The sequence below is a fragment of the Daphnia magna genome, linkage group LG4, assembly GCF_020631705.1.
Source record: "Daphnia magna isolate NIES linkage group LG4, ASM2063170v1.1, whole genome shotgun sequence".
Classification (NCBI taxonomy): domain Eukaryota; kingdom Metazoa; phylum Arthropoda; class Branchiopoda; order Diplostraca; family Daphniidae; genus Daphnia; species Daphnia magna.
This window is the reverse complement of record NC_059185.1, coordinates 13273429-13290407: the sequence shown is the minus strand read 5'-3', so window position 1 is coordinate 13290407 and position 16979 is coordinate 13273429. Positions and strand designations below refer to the sequence as shown.

The following is a 16979-nucleotide window of genomic DNA, read 5'->3' as shown; positions in this document are numbered from 1 at the left end:
AAGGAGAAGGAGAAAAAGAAGACGGTCGAAGTCCATTTGAAATAATATACACTGTTGCCTCTGGCGCTAGAATGCAAAATGTTTAAAAATGGGAGGAGCTAGAGGAAAAAGAACTGAGAGACGAAGATACTCCGCTCCCCGAAAATAAATTCCAGTTGTGGCTCAGCTCTCAGACAGTCGAGTTGTTATCATCATCGCCTTCACCATTTTACACAGCGATTGGAAGAAAAAAAAACATTTTAAAAAGTGAATTGTGGCCTCAATTGGCATTATTTTTTCGTTTTTCATCTAGGAACATTGAACGGAAAGTATAGCCAAAGTAAAGAATCTTCCTTCATAAACAAAATAATTAGATAAGAAAATTGCACAGTTATTCCTTATTTGGTCACTGTCGAATATGGTCGTGTTGTAACTCGTTCTATTTCTCAAGTTGTGCGTGTCCTCGAATTCGACCTACTAAAAAAAGAATTTGGCGAAACTTCAAGAAAATACGTCACTGCCATTGCACACGGATCACCAGAAGACGGTAATATGTTATCTGTATTAGACTTTGAATTTATTTGATGCTTTACAGATAACCTCAAAGCGATTCAACTTTGAAGTCAGGGTTGTTATAGGTGTCAAATCACATTTTCCACACAGCAGTTTGCCAAATTCCTTATTTTGATATCCGCTAGGTGCAACTTAACTGAAAATGTCCTCGCCTGTTTCCTCAAGTTTTACTGGAAATATCAACGGCATTCAGTTCGATCGCCAAGATTTTTTCGGGAAAGGTGGCTCTGATTCAGTGCAAAGTGGCACATTTAATGGTCAAAGAGTAGCAATAAAAAGAATCGAGTTGACCAAAGGCACGGATCAATCATATGGCAAAGAGTTTGAAACTCTGCAGCAGTTAGAGCATCCGAATGTCGTCAGACTTCTTCAATGTGGAAATGACAACAACTTTAGGTAAGAAAATATTTTGTCTTGTTTTAAACAGCAATGTGATGGCAATAATGATTTTTTTTTCTTGCCATTTAAAAGGTACTATGCATTCGAATGGTGTGGCGCCTCGTTAGATCAGCTGTTTTTGAAGGCGGATGACACTCGAAAATATAATGGGCCTATGCCACACCATATTGATATTTCGCTTCAGTTAGCTTCAGGTCTCGAACACATCCATTCAAGGAATTTAGTTCATGGAAACATAAAACCAGAAAATGTTCTGATTTCGGCGGGATCTGCTGGCCAAGATGAGATAACACTCAAATGGGCAAACTCTGGACTGACCAGATACGCCAGTAAACGAGAAAAGATAACAAGTCAAGTGGGAGGAAACAATGCATGGTTAGCCCCAGAGTTGCTGTTGCTGAAATTGGGTGGCAACTTGCACAGAAACAAGTATCAGGGGACCGTCAAAAGCGACATCTTTGCACAAGGACTCATTTTCGGTAGTCTGTTCTTGAATGGGGAACATCTTTACGGTACCATGGAAAATGAAGACGAAATAACCGAAAACATAACGAACGGAAATCCCATCAACATGCAAAGTAATTTCCTATTTAACGACTTCAATAATGCCTTTTCTGTAAATAAAGAATTCGTTGCTTTATAATAGAAATGAATCGCATATTAAGGGACTGTTACGAGGATGAGATTTTTAAAAGAATTTTGGAAAACGACCCCAATAAAAGGATGACATCGACAGCAGTTGTTAATCAACTAAAAACCATCAAGGATAAGGTATTGAATGGTTTTATGCAAGTCAAGTAATCATCTAAACAAAATTTATGCAATTTAGATTTCTGGAAAAGAAAAAGAATTGCTTCAGTTATGTGCTCGTGATTCTCGATTGGATTTATCATTAAAAATAAAAAACTTTATTCCCTTTGGAATCAACATTAACGTAAAGGACAATGATGGAAGTAATGCACTCCATCTTCTGTGTCGGTACTATTCACGTTATGAATTAATTGCAGCAATTAACCTCGTAATCCAAAGCGGAATCGACGTGAATGCAAGAGATTACAATGGGTTGAATGCCCTACATTACGTGTGTCGATACAATTCAAGCAGAATCATAATCGACGCAATTCAGAATTTAATTAAACTGGGAATCGATCCGAAAGCGAAGACAAAAGATGGATCAAATGCACTCCATTATTTGACTCGATACAATTCAAAATCAGACTTGAATAGCGTAATTAAAATCTTGGAGAATTCTGGAGTTGATCTGTGGGAGGAAGACGACTACGGATGGAATATGTTTTACTACTTGGATATCAAAAATAAGAAGAAAATGGAAATTTGGTTCGACCGTAAGGCTTTCTTAGGGCGAGGTGGCTTTGGTCATGTGTTTAAAGGAAAGTATGGAGGCCGTGAAGTCGCAGTAAAAAGAGTTGAACTACATCTCGTCAACGAAACAGAAGAAAAAGCTTTACTAGCGTTACATCATCCAAACGTCGTCAAACTTCTTCACTGTGACAGTGATGAAGACTTTAGGTGAAATTATTTTGTCTTATTTTCAAAAAGTGAAATTACATCAGTTACTTTGGCACGTTGCAGGATGTATGTCTTGGAATTATGCGACGCCTCTTTAGATCAGCTCTTCCTGGAGCCGAATGACCCCAAGAAATATGACGGACCTATGCCACGTTATATTCAAGTTTTTCTTCAGTTAGCTTTAGGGCTCGAACACATCCATTCGAAGAAATTAATCCACAGAGATATAAAACCGCAAAACGTGCTTATTTCGAAGACATCTTCTAGCCAAAGAAATGAGGTAACAATCAAATGGGCTGATTTTGGACTGTCCAAATCCGTAGATGAAGAAGGATATCACTCGTGGTCTGAAGTAAGAGGAACCAGAACTTGGTACGCCCCCGAGGTGCTGAAGATAAGTTTAACCCCAAAAGAGGCAAAAGAGGTTAAAGGATCAGTTAAGAGCGATGTATTTTCCCAAGGCCTTGTGTTCGGTTTTCTTTTCTTGAAGGGACAACATGTCTATGGTTTAAATGAAAACGAAATTCGAGACAACGTAATTGAAAAAAAAACGATCAACATGAAAAGTAATTCCAAATATTAGCTACTTCCGTAACATTTTCGATCGGTTACTTAAAAAGTTAATTGCTGTTTACTAGAAATTGACGGTGAATTACTCGAAATTTATGAGCATAACCTACTTCAAAAAATGTTGGAGGATGAACCTGGCAAAAGGATGACATCGACAGAAGTAGTTCAACAACTAAAATCTATCGAAAAAAAGGTATTATAAATTTTATGCAAGTCAAGCAATCTGCATTAATGTCACTTTATTCGATTTAGCTTGCAGAAAAAGAGGAACAATTGCGTCAGCTATGTGCAAGTCGTCAACCTCGGTCGGATTTAACAAGAGAAATCCAAAACTTGATTTGCTTTGGAATCGACGTGAATGCAACGAACCAATTTGGATTCAATGCGTTTCATCTTTTGTGTCAACACAATTCCGGTCCTTACTTAATTGAGGCAATTAAAGTCTTGATCGATTTTGGTATCAACAAGGACGCAAAGACGGAAGAGGGTTGGAATGCACTTCATCTTTTGTGCGATAACAGTTCCAGTCCACACTTAATCGAGGCAATTCGAGAATTGATCAAACTCGGCATCGACAAGGACGCAAAGGATAACAAGGGCTGGAATGCACTTCATTTTTTGTGCGCTAACAGTTCCAGTCCACACTTAATCGAGGCAATTCGAGAATTGATCAAACTCGGCATCGACAAGGACGCAAAGGAGAAAGATGGTTGGAATGCACTTCATCTTTTGTGCTCAAACAGTTCCAGTCAACACTTAATCGAGGCCATTCAAGAATTGATCAAACTCGGTATCGACAAGGACGCAAAGACGGAAAAGGGTTGGAATGCACTTCATTTTTTGTGCACAAACAGTTCCAGTCCACACTTAATCGAGGAAATTCAAGAATTGATCAAACTCGGCATCGACAAGGACGCAAAAACCAATGCTGGATCGAGTGCACTTCATCTTTTGTGCGCTAACAGTTCCAGTCCCCACTTAATCGAGGCAATTCGAGAATTGATCAAACTCGGCATGGACAAGGACGCAAAGGAGAAAGATGGTTGGAATGCACTTCATTTTTTGTGCTCAAACAGTTCCAGTCCACACTTAGTCGAGGCAGTTCAAGAATTGATCAAACTCGGCATCGACAAGGACGCAAAGGAGAAAGATGGTTGGAATGCACTTCATCTTTTGTGCGCTAACAGTTCCAGTCAACACTTAATCGAAGCCATTCAAGAATTGATCAAACTCGGCATCGACAAGGACGCAAAGACGGAAAAGGGTTGGAATGCACTTCATCTTTTGTGCGCTTACAGTTCTAGTCCACACTTAGTCGAGGCAGTTCAAGAATTGATCAAACTCGGCATCGACAAGGACGCAAAGGATAAGAACGGTGGGAATGCACTTCATATGTTGTGCGCTAACAGTTCCAGTCCACACTTAATCGAGGCAATTCGAGAATTGATCAAACTCGGCATCGACAAGGACGCAAAGGAGAAAGATGGTTGGAATGCACTTCATCTTTTGTGCGCTAACAGTTCCAGTCAACACTTAATCGAAGCCATTCAAGAATTGATCAAACTCGGCATCGACAAGGACGCAAAGACGGAAAAGGGTTGGAATGCACTTCATCTTTTGTGCGATAACAGTTCCAGTCCACACTTAATCGAGGCAATTCGAGAATTGATCAAACTCGGCATCGACAAGGACGCAAAGGATAACAAGGACTGGAATGCACTTCATTTTTTGTGCTCAAACAGTTCCAGTCAACACTTAATCGAGGCAATTAGAGAATTGATCAAACTCGGCATCGACAAGGACGCAAAGCAGAAAGATGGTTGCAATGCACTACATCTTTTGTGCTCAAACAGTTCCAGTCCACACTTAATCGGGGCAGTTCAAGAATTGATCAAACTCGGCATCGACAAGGACGCAAAGGATAACAAGGGCTGGAATACACTTCATCTGTTGTGCGCTAACAGTTCCAGTCAACACCTAATCGAGGCAATTCAAGAATTGATCAAACTCGGCATCGACAAGGACGCTAAAACCAATGCTGGATCGAGTGCACTTGATTTGAGTCGGGGGAATAAAAATCTTGCTATCCACAACGTGAACGAAATCTTTGGAACCAGATGAGTTGCATTCACAATTACAAGAGCTAAGATCTAGTTGTCTTTATCCTTCCCTATCGACTATTCCGTTGTGTATCATTGCAATAATCATTGGAAATGTTTGGTTTCTTCACAAATAAAAAGAATTTTCAAAAATAAGCATTAAGCTGCTCGACTTGTTGGCGAAAGACCGCCTTTTCTTTGCATATTGCAAAATGAAGGACCACACGCTAAAGAGCAGTGATAGCAACAAGACTATCAAACATCACATATCAAAGGATAATTCACAGGAAATTTTTTTTCTATTATGGTTGAAAAATTTCCATATTGGTTGAAAACAAAAGACATTAGGAGAGTAATGGGGTGCGCATTGTTAATTAGGGTAATTATGACAAGACCAGAGAAGTCTTTTTGAAACGGTGACAGTTACTCGTGGCTTTTTCTACCACTGAAGACAAATTCAAAACATTAAACCCCCAAAATAATCGAGAAATGCAGACACAAGAGAGATGATTTCAGCCATAGCCGCATGGCCATCATTTGAACTGAGAATTGTCAAAGTCAAATTAAGGAGGGCGAGGGCCAAAATAATTCAACAAGCTCACGTTTAAAGGAAATTTAATGCAATTTATTGATTCAGAGGGCAACGACGAATGGAAATTGCTCCTCATTTTTTAGCAAAAGTGTTCAAGCTGAAATTTAAGTTGCGCGGTCACAATCTGAATATATTGAATGGATGTGAAATGAACCGATTGCATTAATTATTCAATGACCTTGAGACAATTCACAGTAGGTGATTCTAGAAATAGATCAACGCATATTTTTGACAAACGTTCAAAGACTAGAATAATCAATAAGGCAACTGCCATGCATTGTCATGAAGCTAAGATGAAATCGTATTAATTAAAATCATAATTTCATAACGAATTGTTTCACCCCTCCTGTTAGTTCCGAGTATTCGCCCGTCGTATTGAAGACAATGGAATCTGCACGTCATCACGTAAGTAACCTTGACTCATTTTTGGTCAAATATACGACTATACAGTACGGAAATGAAATAATACAAACAGCGATTGTAAAATGATTTTGAACTGATAGATCCAATTGGTTATGGAAAGTGGTAAAAAGTACGGATTAGTCCCTCAATAGGATAGACTTGAAAAGAAAGAACTGGAAAGTTAGCGCTTCTTGCTCTACTAAAATTGGGATTCGAGGGGAGGAGGCAGTACAGTTCAAACCACCAATTCACCCCCGTGCGACTTGTACATCTTTCGTAACTTGGCGATCAAACAAAATAAAAGGTGGGCAACATTGAAAATGCACACATTAGTAGCGTGAAATAAAGTTCTAACCTGCTTCTATTCCATCAAAGAATAAGAAAGCTTTCACAGACTAGCAAAGAAGACAGATGAACATCTTCGTTGGGCACAAGCTCTAACATCACTGATTCACTGTCGTTGCTCGTTGAGATACTTTTGAAAATGCGACCCCCCACCAGGGACAATAAGGTGGGTGTGGATGGCGCGAACAAGCGACTACGTTGCCAGACGCGAAATTGGAAATAATACAAAAGCACCAAAGAGAAAAATAAAAATAAATAGAGCCATAGATTTAATGGGTTGACTACTCCATGTTGAAACTCTTATATGAACAACCCATCAACAATTTTTCAACGTCATCTGAAATTCGAAATGCTTTTGTATCGAAAGACAACTAGACGGGAACAAGCCGAGCCCTTCGAAATAAGACAATGGCGTCTTTTTTTTGTGTGGACTATTAGGGAATGTAGTGGGCTGTTTAGTAGTGCCTTTTTGGGACGTAGGGGCACTGAAAGTTTTCTCACTTTCTCCTTACCAGTTTTCCCCGCCTTCTTTGTTCTCATTTCACATGTCTACACACGACAAGAACAAGGAGGAGTAGAAAAAGTTGTCTGTTTGGCAAATGGTTCGCTCCCTCTGGCGCTAAAATGCGAAATGTTATCAAAGGAAAGGAGCTTGAGGGAAACCAAGCCAAGAGGAGAAACAGTTATTAAAGTATAGTAATCACTAATCAGGAGAGTTATCAACTAGAGGCGTTGGCCGTTTGCTAAGGACTGGAAGAAGGCAAACGCAACAGCACTCTTCGAAAACTGGACACTGATGGCTTAAGCTATTTCAACACATTCCGAAACTTCCTTTTTCGTTTGTGTGCTGTTTAAATACTTTGGAGGAAATTCACTTCGACCGCACTGCACTGTTGGGAATAGGGAAATCTGCCGGCGTTTATCGAGGAGAGTTGAAAGGTCGCCAATGTGCAGTCAAAAGAGTTTCACGAGAGAAAGTCAAAGAATACGAAGAGAAAAGTTATGGAGAGGTTGAAGGATCATCGAAACATTGTCAAACTTCTCTATACTGTGAAAGGGGAGAACAATTCGTGTCGAGTTATTTTGTCTTGTTTTCACAAGCAAAACGCTCTCATTTCATCCCCCGTCCTCCGTTTTTACATTAACTACGTTGGATTGGAATTGTGTGTCGCCTCGTTGGAAAAGCTGGTCCTGAAACCGGATGGCGCAAAAAGATACAACGGACCGCCCATACCACATGATCTCACCATTTCCCCCTCAAATTAGCTTTAGGTCACGAACAAAGCCATTCAAAGAATGTCATTCATCGACACATTCAAACCGGAAAACATCCTGATTTCGATGCGAGGCGCCGGCCAAGACGACGGGGGGAAGGAGTAAAACATTTTTCGACCAACAATGGAGTCGTAGGAACGGAAACGCTGGGAAGCTGCCGAAGAACTGAGGCCACGATAAAAGAGGGAAAAAATGTCGATGGTAATGACAATAAAAAATGCCGAGGAATACTCTGTCAAGAGCGACATCTTTGCACTAGGCCTCGTCTTTGAATATGTTAAATGTTGTTGAAAGGCAATTATCTGTATAGTTTCAATACTGACAAGATCAGCATCACAAACAGCATAATCGAGAGAGATCCAATATCAAACTCGCATAGTATACGTTGTCCCATCTATTTGGTTTTGGGTCTCACAGAATGCCTCATGGAATGCTCTTGCTGCATTCAGAAAAACAAAAATTCAATTAAATTTTGGAAAAAGGTTATCATTTGGTGCGGAATATTACCAATCGACCGGAAGACAGCCTTGCCGAGAACAGCTAAACAATTGGGCTTGCGATTCGCCATACAGATTTGGACAAAGTAAAATTTAGCTTGGACTATAGTGAGAGTGGAGTAATTGGTCTTCTTGTTTAGATTGCTGGACGTGATGGCGATGCAGGGCGAGGCAGATGACACGGTATTATTTTCCACGTCACTACCACGGAGAAGGGCGAGTCAGCAACAGTCGACCACATGCAGCGGCGTATGTTCAATCCTATTCCGGCACCTAGGAAACAAGTCACAGACAGCCAAGCTGTCCGGTCCTGAAAGCATCACACAGCAACTGATGCAGAATTTCCACCTGGCCTCAGTTACCTGACGACACGGTAGGAAAATGAATTTTTAATAGGTCGCGCCTATTGCCCCTCATACACTTTTTGATATATCCCACCATACGTTGGGGGTTAAATGGGGGTGGTTCGAGTGCTGAAAAACTAAACATTGAAGCATGGTTTGTTCTTTTCGGTGATGAGGTAACTTAAGTCGATACAACTCCATTTTTGCCCGATCCCAGAATGTTAAGCGTCAACATGGCGTCACTGACAAACACTAGATGGCCTGGGAAACGTTCGTAAAGCCGTTCAGGACTTGTAGGCCGAGTGGACTTGACGATGACACTGATAACAAACATTTGTTTGTCAAGAGTTCAAGGCGATGACTTCACCTGTGATGCATGTGTAATCCAGGTGAGGTTTGGACAACACAATCCTATTGTAAGGAATGCATCCGCTCACTCTTTCTTGGAAAAATATCCTCCCTCTCATTCCTGGAAACAAGTCATTTTCCTTTCCATCCTTTCATTACGCTCACCTTGCGTTGGTGATCGCGTTGACTTTGTTTGTCGTATAAAACCCCATCAATTGTAATTCTTCGTTAGTCAACGCTGGGCTGTTCACCCAGTCTAGTGTTGATTCACCCCTTCGCGAGTCAAGTGTCAGGTCGTTTATTCGACCTGCTACTGGTTTGCTCGTTCCCCGTTTAAACTTGTCTTATTTGTGTCTTTGTTGTGCTTGACGCTGGCTATACGGCTACGGCCTGTATGTATGCCTCCAATCGTTTGAGACATTCATCGACTTGTTTGAATCATGTTAACATTTTACGGGAATATACCATCGAACGAAGTCCGCAGCTTCCTTTAATCGAGTAAAAGCTATTTACTTAAAGATGAAGTAAGTAGGGGTTTTACATATTGGTGGCAGCGATGGGATCATCATCACCATCGATCCCAACCACGAAGTTCTATCGACCGGAATTCTTTGCTGGGCCTTCATTTACCTTACGTTCAAGAGATCGAGCCACTGAAAGAACAACCAAGAGCTGACATTCTACTCGCTATCACTTTTTATTTTTATTTACAGTTACGTTCGCTGGAACGCTCCGTTTATCGATGTTTCCCATCAGCTTTCATTTCTCACTGTTCCAATTTCAGTCATTGTCTTGTTTTGCTAGATTGCGGGACGCAATCTCCCATTTCCCAAGGTATGTAAGGAATGCATCAGCTCACTCTTTCTTGGAAAAATATCCTCCCTCTCATTCCTGGAAACAAGTCATTTTCCTTTCCATCCTTTCATTACGCTCACCTTGCGTTGGTGATCGCGTTGACTTTGTTTGTCGTATAAAACCCCATCAATTGTAATTCTTCGTTAGTCAATGCTGGGCTGTTCACCCAGTCTAGTGTTGATTCACCCCTTCGCGAGTCAAGTGTCAGGTCGTTTATTCGACCTGCTACGTTCGCGCTTCCCCGTTCCCCCTAAACTTGTCTTATTTGTGTCTTTGTTGTGCTTGACGCTGGCTATACGGCTACGGCCTGTATGTATGCCTCCAATCGTTTGAGACATTCATCGACTTGTTTGAATCATGTTAACATTTTACGGGAATATACCATCGAACGAAGTCTGCAGCTTCCCTTAATCGAGTAAAAGCTATTTACTTAAAGATGAAGTAAGTAGGGGTTTTACATATTGGTGGCAGCGATGGGATCATCATCACCATCGATCCCAACCACGAAGTTCTATCGACCGGAATTCATTGCTGGGCCTTCATTTACCTTACGTTCAAGAGATCGAGCCACTGAAAGAACAACCAAGAGCTGACATTCTACTCGCTATCACTTTTTATTTTTATTTACAGTTACGTTCGCTGGAACGCTCCGTTTATCGATGTTTCCCATCAGCTTTCATTTCTCACTGTTCCAATTTCAGTCATTGTCTTGTTTTGCTAGATTGCGGGACGCAATCTCCCATTTCCCAAGGTATGTAAGGAATGCATCCGCTCACTCTTTCTTGGAAAAATATCCTCCCTCTCATTCCTGGAAACAAGTCATTTTCCTTTCCATCCTTTCATTACGCTCACCTTGCGTTGGTGATCGCGTTGACTTTGTTTGTCGTATAAAACCCCATCAATTGTAATTCTTCGTTAGTCAACGCTGGGCTGTTCACCCAGTCTAGTGTTGATTCACCCCTTCGCGAGTCAAGTGTCAGGTCGTTTATTCGACCTGCTACTGGTTTGCTCGTTCCCCGTTTAAACTTGTCTTATTTGTGTCTTTGTTGTGCTTGACGCTGGCTATACGGCTACGGCCTGTATGTATGCCTCCAATCGTTTGAGACATTCATCGACTTGTTTGAATCATGTTAACATTTTACGGGAATATACCATCGAACGAAGTCCGCAGCTTCCTTTAATCGAGTAAAAGCTATTTACTTAAAGATGAAGTAAGTAGGGGTTTTACACTATTTCATGCAATTGCAACGAAGACTAAAGTAAAGATAGGAAACGAAACAAACAAATGTGAAAAGAAAAACAAGAGAAAACGAAACGTATTTCCGATTTTATCTTTACTTACTGAGGTAAACAACTTGTCAACAAATACTGCGCAATATGCACACAAATTGAAGAACCAACGCGTAGCAATCCGACAGAACATTAAGTTTGTGTTTGCTTCAGTCAAACAGATAAGCTCTATAACCGTGTGGAAGACGAAGTAAGACGAATCACTTTCTGACATTCAGGATTTAGTGATATTAGTCATCATGGCGAATAAACTGAAGGGGAAAAAAAAATACGAAAATAGAGTTAAACATTTCGAGGGCAACGATTTGGGCTGCGATAGCATTGCTATACCTTTAATATATGTTGTCATGCGCAGTATGTCTAAGGTATTCAGCGTCACAAAACAAAATGCATGAGTTTTATTTGGAACGCATCAAATAGGCCAATTGTGTAATCCGCACGCGGCTCTAAGCAACGACATTTCCAACGGGTCTACGTATTGTGCATAAAACAGTTGTAATATCAAGTTGTTTATTTACCTATTCCTAATGGCGTCGCCAACAGCAACTATTGCAAAGATGCACAGTAAAAAAAGTTTGCCCACTTTTAGTACACCTAGTAAGTGTATAACTCGTAAGTGTGAGTTAAGTGGTCCAGCGCAACACTTGCCAAAAGTGCTGAAGTACACTAATTCCGGTACTCAATGACAAGTGTATACCATATCTCTGAGACAATGCTGGCCTTACAGCCAGTGGCAATTTTTTCCCCCCACCCTTTTTGTAACAACCCTTATCTGCGCCCATAAGGGGAAAACCCTCCAAGGTCGAATGACTCACTTCTTCTGTGCAATATTGCTAAAAACAAAAAGACAGACAGTAGCCACAACAGTGTGGGTGTGTTCAAAGTTGCAGCTCTGATCGCCATTGCCAGTTACATCGTCGTTGAAGGTCCAGATAGGTCATTACCTGCTGTGTTTTATCCGCGTTTATCAGCATCGAGTGCAACGATCCTTAACTGTAGTAAGTTTTTTTTTTTTTTTTTTTTCGTTGATCGTGTAAGCTTAAGCAGCGTGGCGTTTCAGCTTGACGGCAGAGTGTTGTAACAAATTTTTAGTTCTTGGTTTCTGGCAGTGCCATAGTGCCATGTCAAGTGTGGAGAAGCGACGTAGTGACTTCTCGTGTTTTAAATGTGAAAAGATTATCCCTGGCCCTTACACAGCATTAAGTAGACACTTTAGGATTCAACATGGTTTTAAAACAGCAGCAATCTATCACAAATAAAGCCAAGATCCAAGAGTATATGGAGAGTACGTTTGATTACCGGGAGCAGCAAATTTCTGTAACCTTAACGTCCGCTTCTCAAATTTTCGAAGAATATCCACGTTACGTGGATTTTGAAAACGGATCTTTGGTAATTCATACAGTTAAATTACGTAATTTTTTTACTATAATCTATTTTTTGTTAGATATTGCACGATTTTTATCGAAAATATAAGGACGCACCTCCTGCTCCTGCTTGAAACGCGTTTCTTCGGACGGTTCCAGAACGCTTTGGTTGGATTAGCGGAAAGGAAAACAGTGGAAGTTACAAAATCTACTGACGGTATGATAAATACGTTTATTACTTGTAGAATTGAAGGCATGGAAACAATTTTAAAACATTTAATATCTTTTACGCGCTTTATAGAATCTCTTGGGGCATTAGTTTTGTGTTTGAAAGTAATGCCCAGTGTATCCAGGATTAAGAAGGCTGATTTTTCATCAAAACTGGGTTGCCTTTTTTACTTCGTCAAAGTAATTTCTGTTTTCTTATTTTTTACTTTCATCGACCTGACTGAATATCATTTCTTTTTTCCAGGAAAATGCTAGTATATCTTCTATTGTAGAATCAAAATACGAAATCTATCATAAACAGCCATTCTTGATCGTCTCTGGAACCCTGGAAAATCCTTTATCATTCTTTCTCGTCATAGAAAAAACTGCCATTCCAGTTGGTAGTAACTGTGCTCATGCCTTTCACGTGCTATTTGCATCTTTTTTCATTTTCCGATTGGAATATCCTCAATATCTTGACAAATTTTTTCTTTTTTCGAACAATTTGTTTTTCAAATTGGAAAGAATATCAGCGCTTGCAATCAAGAATTTGCAAACTGCCTCGACAATGTTGCATCAGCAACAATTCCGCAGTCCCTCGAACAACAGCAGCAAAGTTAAATTCATTCTTTGATATACCGCTTGTTTTTTCACCTTTATTCGTTTACTGCATACCAAATCCAGCCTTAATGAATAAATGACAGCATCACCTGCTTTTTCTAAAATCTAAATTTTGTTCATTTCATTCATCTACCCCTATAAATCCACCTGGTTGTCCACTAATTAGTGTACCACACGTAGGTACACCTAATATAAACCAATGCCCACCTTCGGCCTAAGTGGGCTGCTACACTTTTTAAAAAGTGTACGCCTAAGTGTATATATACACTAGATAGTGGGCGTCTACCCCAATAAGTGTATACTTTCATTTTCCCCACTTTAAAGTGGGCTTAAGTGGGGTTTCCATTTTTGACTGTGTGGACACTGCAGCACGATCCGCTATTTTTCGTCTGTTGCATTTCCGTTGGTGCAATTATCGTTTTCTTTGCAGGTCTGTTTCAGAACAACGTGTGCTTCAATACTAAACAATACTATATTTACATTATTTTGAAATATAATATGATAAATAAATTATATGCATCATAGAAATGACGTATAGCCGATATAAAAGAAAAGAAGGCGGAAAAGCTTAAATGAGGCTATTGATCATTCTGCTGTTATTTCTTTTCTTTTTTTTAAGGAAAGATAATGAGAAAATTTTATGATAAGGCATAGAGGTCGAAAGTGAAAAGACGTGCAGATGACGCGTGCAGAGCGCAGCAAGTATAAAGCTATCCAAGATAAAACATTTTATACACAGAACTCGTTAAAAGCATAAACGATTGGAAATGCACACTGAGCGAATTATTAACTCGATGTAAAATCATTTGGCAAGCTCTCGTCAACTAAAAAAATTTCCGTAAAAATGATCAGAAGAAATTTTAAAAGAATCACACAAAACAACCTCACTGACATTTCACGCGGATCAACAGGTAGACGACGCGATAACAGATCATTATCTGCATTGGACTCGTAAGTTAAATTGTATGCATGACAGACAGATAAGCTGACTGATAAATTCAAAGCGATTTCGTGTTGCAAGTGAGGGTTGTCCAGTGTCAAACGCTACTCCGGTGCAAAATATTATAGTCAATAGTAGTTCGCACAGCAAGTTTTTGTCTTGCTAGTCTCGTGTGCAATTAAGCTTAAAATGTCATCGACTAATCCTGTAAACGTAGATGGCATCCAATTCAATCGCAGTGATCACTTGGGGAGTGGTGGTTTCGGCTTAGTGTTTCGTGGTAAATATAAAGACCAAAGCATAGCAGTCAAAAGAATTGAGAAGAGAGCTGACAGAAAACCACTAGTTGTCAAAGAGTTAAACATTCTGAAGCAGTTAGAACATCCTAACATAGTTAAACTCCTTCATTCCGCAAGCGATGACGACTTCGAGTAAGATTATTACGTGATAATTTTGAATTAAAAAGAGAATTTCCATATGATTTTAACGATTTTTGCGATTCAGTTACTTTGCTTTAGAATTGTGCGACGCATCCTTGGATCAAGTGTTCCCTAATCAGGGCGAACCTCGGGAATATAATGGACCTATGTTACCGAATAATTTTGAGGTTTTCTCCCAGTTAGCCTCTGGTCTTAAACATATTCATTCACGGAATCTAATCCACCGAGACATTAAACCGGGAAACATTCTAATTTCTGTGAAACCTACTGACCAAGGCAATGAGACAACGATGAAATGGGCTGATTTTGGATTGTCCCGAGAAGTGAGTGAACAAGGAACATATAAAATCAGTGGAATCAGAGGGACTACACTTTGGTTCTCTCCCGAAGAGTTGGAAATACTCTCCGGAAAAAACATACTGATTATTAAACAAACTAAAGGCTCCATCAAAAGCGACGTTTACGCAGAAGGACTCGTCTTCGGTTATATTCTTTTGAAAGGAAGTCATATCTACGGTGAAAATGATTCAGAAATTACGAGTAACATCATGAATGACAAGTCTGTTAATATGAATCGTAAGTTACCTCTTGAAATAGAGCATATATTACATAAGAAAAATAATTCAATGTTTCAATTTTAACAAAAATAGAAATTCACGAATCGCATTGGGCACGTAACTTGATAAAGAAAATGTTGTCCAAGACACCTGATACAAGAATCACGTCTGAAGAAGTCGTTATTCAACTTCAATCCATAAAAATTCAAGTAATGACGTTACAAGTTTAAGTTCTTCATCGTCAATGAAATTTGAGTTTTCTAACACATTTTTTCCATTTAGCTAAAAGAAGGAGAACAAAAACTGCTTCGGCTGTGTGCAGATACGTGTCCAACGTCGGATTTTATAAATGAAATCAAAACTTTAATACGACTCGGCATCGACTTGAACGCAAAGAACAAAGATGGATGGAATGCGCTTCATGTTTTGTGTCGTTACAATTCAACCCCACAATTGAACGAGGCAATTAAAGTCTTGATCGAACTCGGCATCGACTTGAACGCAAAAACCAACTCTGGATGGAATGCGCTTCATGTTTTGTGTTACAACAACTCAGGCCCCCACTTAATCGAGGCAATTAAAGTTTTGATCGATTTCGGCATCGACTTGAACGCAAATGACAACGATGGATGGAGTGCGCTTCATCGTTTGTGTTACGAAAACTCAGGCCCCCACTTAATCGAGGCAATTAAAGTCTTGATCGAACTCGGCATCGACTTGAACGCAAAGAAAAACGATGGATGGAATGCGCTTCATCTTTTGTGTCGTAACAATTCAACCCCACAATTAATCGAGGCAATTAAAGTCTTGATTGAACTCGGCATCGACTTGAACGCAAAGCAGAAATATGGATTGAATGCGCTTCATCTTTTGTGTTACAACAATTCAACCCCACACTTAATCGAGGCAATTAAAGTTTTGATCGATCTCGGCATCGAGGGGTTGCCGACTCTTTTCCAGAGTTGCACCCGTCGGGAAAAGGTCGGGAAAACGGAAAAAATAAGAAATTTAAGAAATTTTAAGAAAAATAAGAAAATTTTGGGAAATCGGGAAAAATCAGGAAAAATCAGGAAAAATGGGAAAAGTTGAGAAAAATGGGAAAAAGAAGGAAAAAATAAGAGAAATTAGGAAATGTTAGACTTTTCTCACAATATTTGGCAACTCTGCAAGGAATTTTCTGATCTGACCTGATCTTTTTGACACCCCTGACCTGATCTGACTCATATTCATTGCTATTTCAGAAAAATGAGTGGCGTGATACGCCCACCTAAACTCGACGTTTTTGAGTTACTTGAAAAAAATGGACTTGTTCTGCCACCTCACATGCTAAACCTTTTAAAAGAACTTGGATACTTTGATATCCACACTTTGATGCAATTAGAAACTCCTGAGTCCCTTCAAGCATAGCCCACTGAATGTAATAGTTCAAGCCTGAAGTCTAGAACTGTAAAAGTGACTCACCCCTCCGGCGATGGGAGGAGCTTATTCTCGAATGGACACTAGCACCACCACCAAAGATTCTTGGAACTTCATTGAACAATCGTTAACAAAACAAAAAACTAACAAAACAGTTAGTTGTCGTTTTAGCGTTTTGATGTTAGAGTTCTTTTTCTTTTTGAAAGTGTTGAAATTGAAGACAAAAGTTACGGGTTTGGAATATTTTTCATTGCAAGTCTTCTCCTGTTTAATTGAATAACAAGGATGTAAGTAAACAAAAATTATTAAGCATCAATTTTATCTTGTGTTTATTAT

General features: G+C 39.7%; 1 protein-coding gene and 3 long non-coding RNA genes across 9 annotated transcripts in view; 2 read left to right on the top strand and 2 right to left on the bottom strand.

Annotated features, from left to right (window-relative positions):
* LOC123471147 overlaps positions 1 to 16979 on the bottom strand; it is a 39690-nt gene that overhangs the window by 9957 nt on the left and 12754 nt on the right. The gene's annotated exons all lie outside the window — the stretch shown is intronic.
* Positions 160 to 16801, top strand: LOC123471144. Of its 4 annotated transcripts, XM_045172086.1 has the most exons (11): positions 160 to 319; positions 431 to 526; positions 678 to 948; positions 1024 to 1529; positions 1598 to 1722; positions 1781 to 2481; positions 2545 to 3047; positions 3120 to 3244; positions 3304 to 3503; positions 15599 to 15761; positions 15984 to 16331. In XM_045172086.1, exons 3-11 carry the CDS (start codon positions 695 to 697, stop codon positions 16314 to 16316), a joined length of 2910 nt encoding a protein of 969 aa, XP_045028021.1. In that variant the 5' UTR covers positions 160 to 319; positions 431 to 526; positions 678 to 694; the 3' UTR covers positions 16317 to 16331. The 4 variants fall into 4 exon arrangements, with proteins under 4 accessions (XP_045028021.1, XP_045028018.1, XP_045028019.1 ...); XM_045172083.1 differs by having other exon boundaries at positions 15599 to 16331; XM_045172084.1 differs by lacking the exon at positions 160 to 319 and having other exon boundaries at positions 385 to 526; positions 15599 to 16331.
* LOC123471152 lies at positions 11047 to 11609 on the bottom strand. The gene is made up of 3 exons (XR_006645270.1): positions 11429 to 11609; positions 11151 to 11349; positions 11047 to 11062 (listed from the first exon to the last, which is right to left on the bottom strand). It is a non-coding gene; the product is annotated as an uncharacterized LOC123471152 (long non-coding RNA).
* LOC123471156 lies at positions 12624 to 13400 on the top strand. The gene is made up of 2 exons (XR_006645275.1): positions 12624 to 12870; positions 12935 to 13400. It is a non-coding gene; the product is annotated as an uncharacterized LOC123471156 (long non-coding RNA).

What these genes read in the sequence shown, in the direction of transcription:
- LOC123471144 (XM_045172085.1), top strand. Translation starts at nt 695, where the DNA reads ATGTCCTCGCCTGTTTCCTCAAGTTTTACTGGAAATATCAACGGCATT. An exon ending in AAATCCCATCAACATGCAAA is followed by an intron (nt 1,530 to 1,597) that starts GTAATTTCCTAT and finishes GCTTTATAATAG; the next exon opens with AAATGAATCGCATATTAAGG. An exon ending in TAAAAACCATCAAGGATAAG is followed by an intron (nt 1,723 to 1,780) that starts GTATTGAATGGT and finishes TATGCAATTTAG; the next exon opens with ATTTCTGGAAAAGAAAAAGA.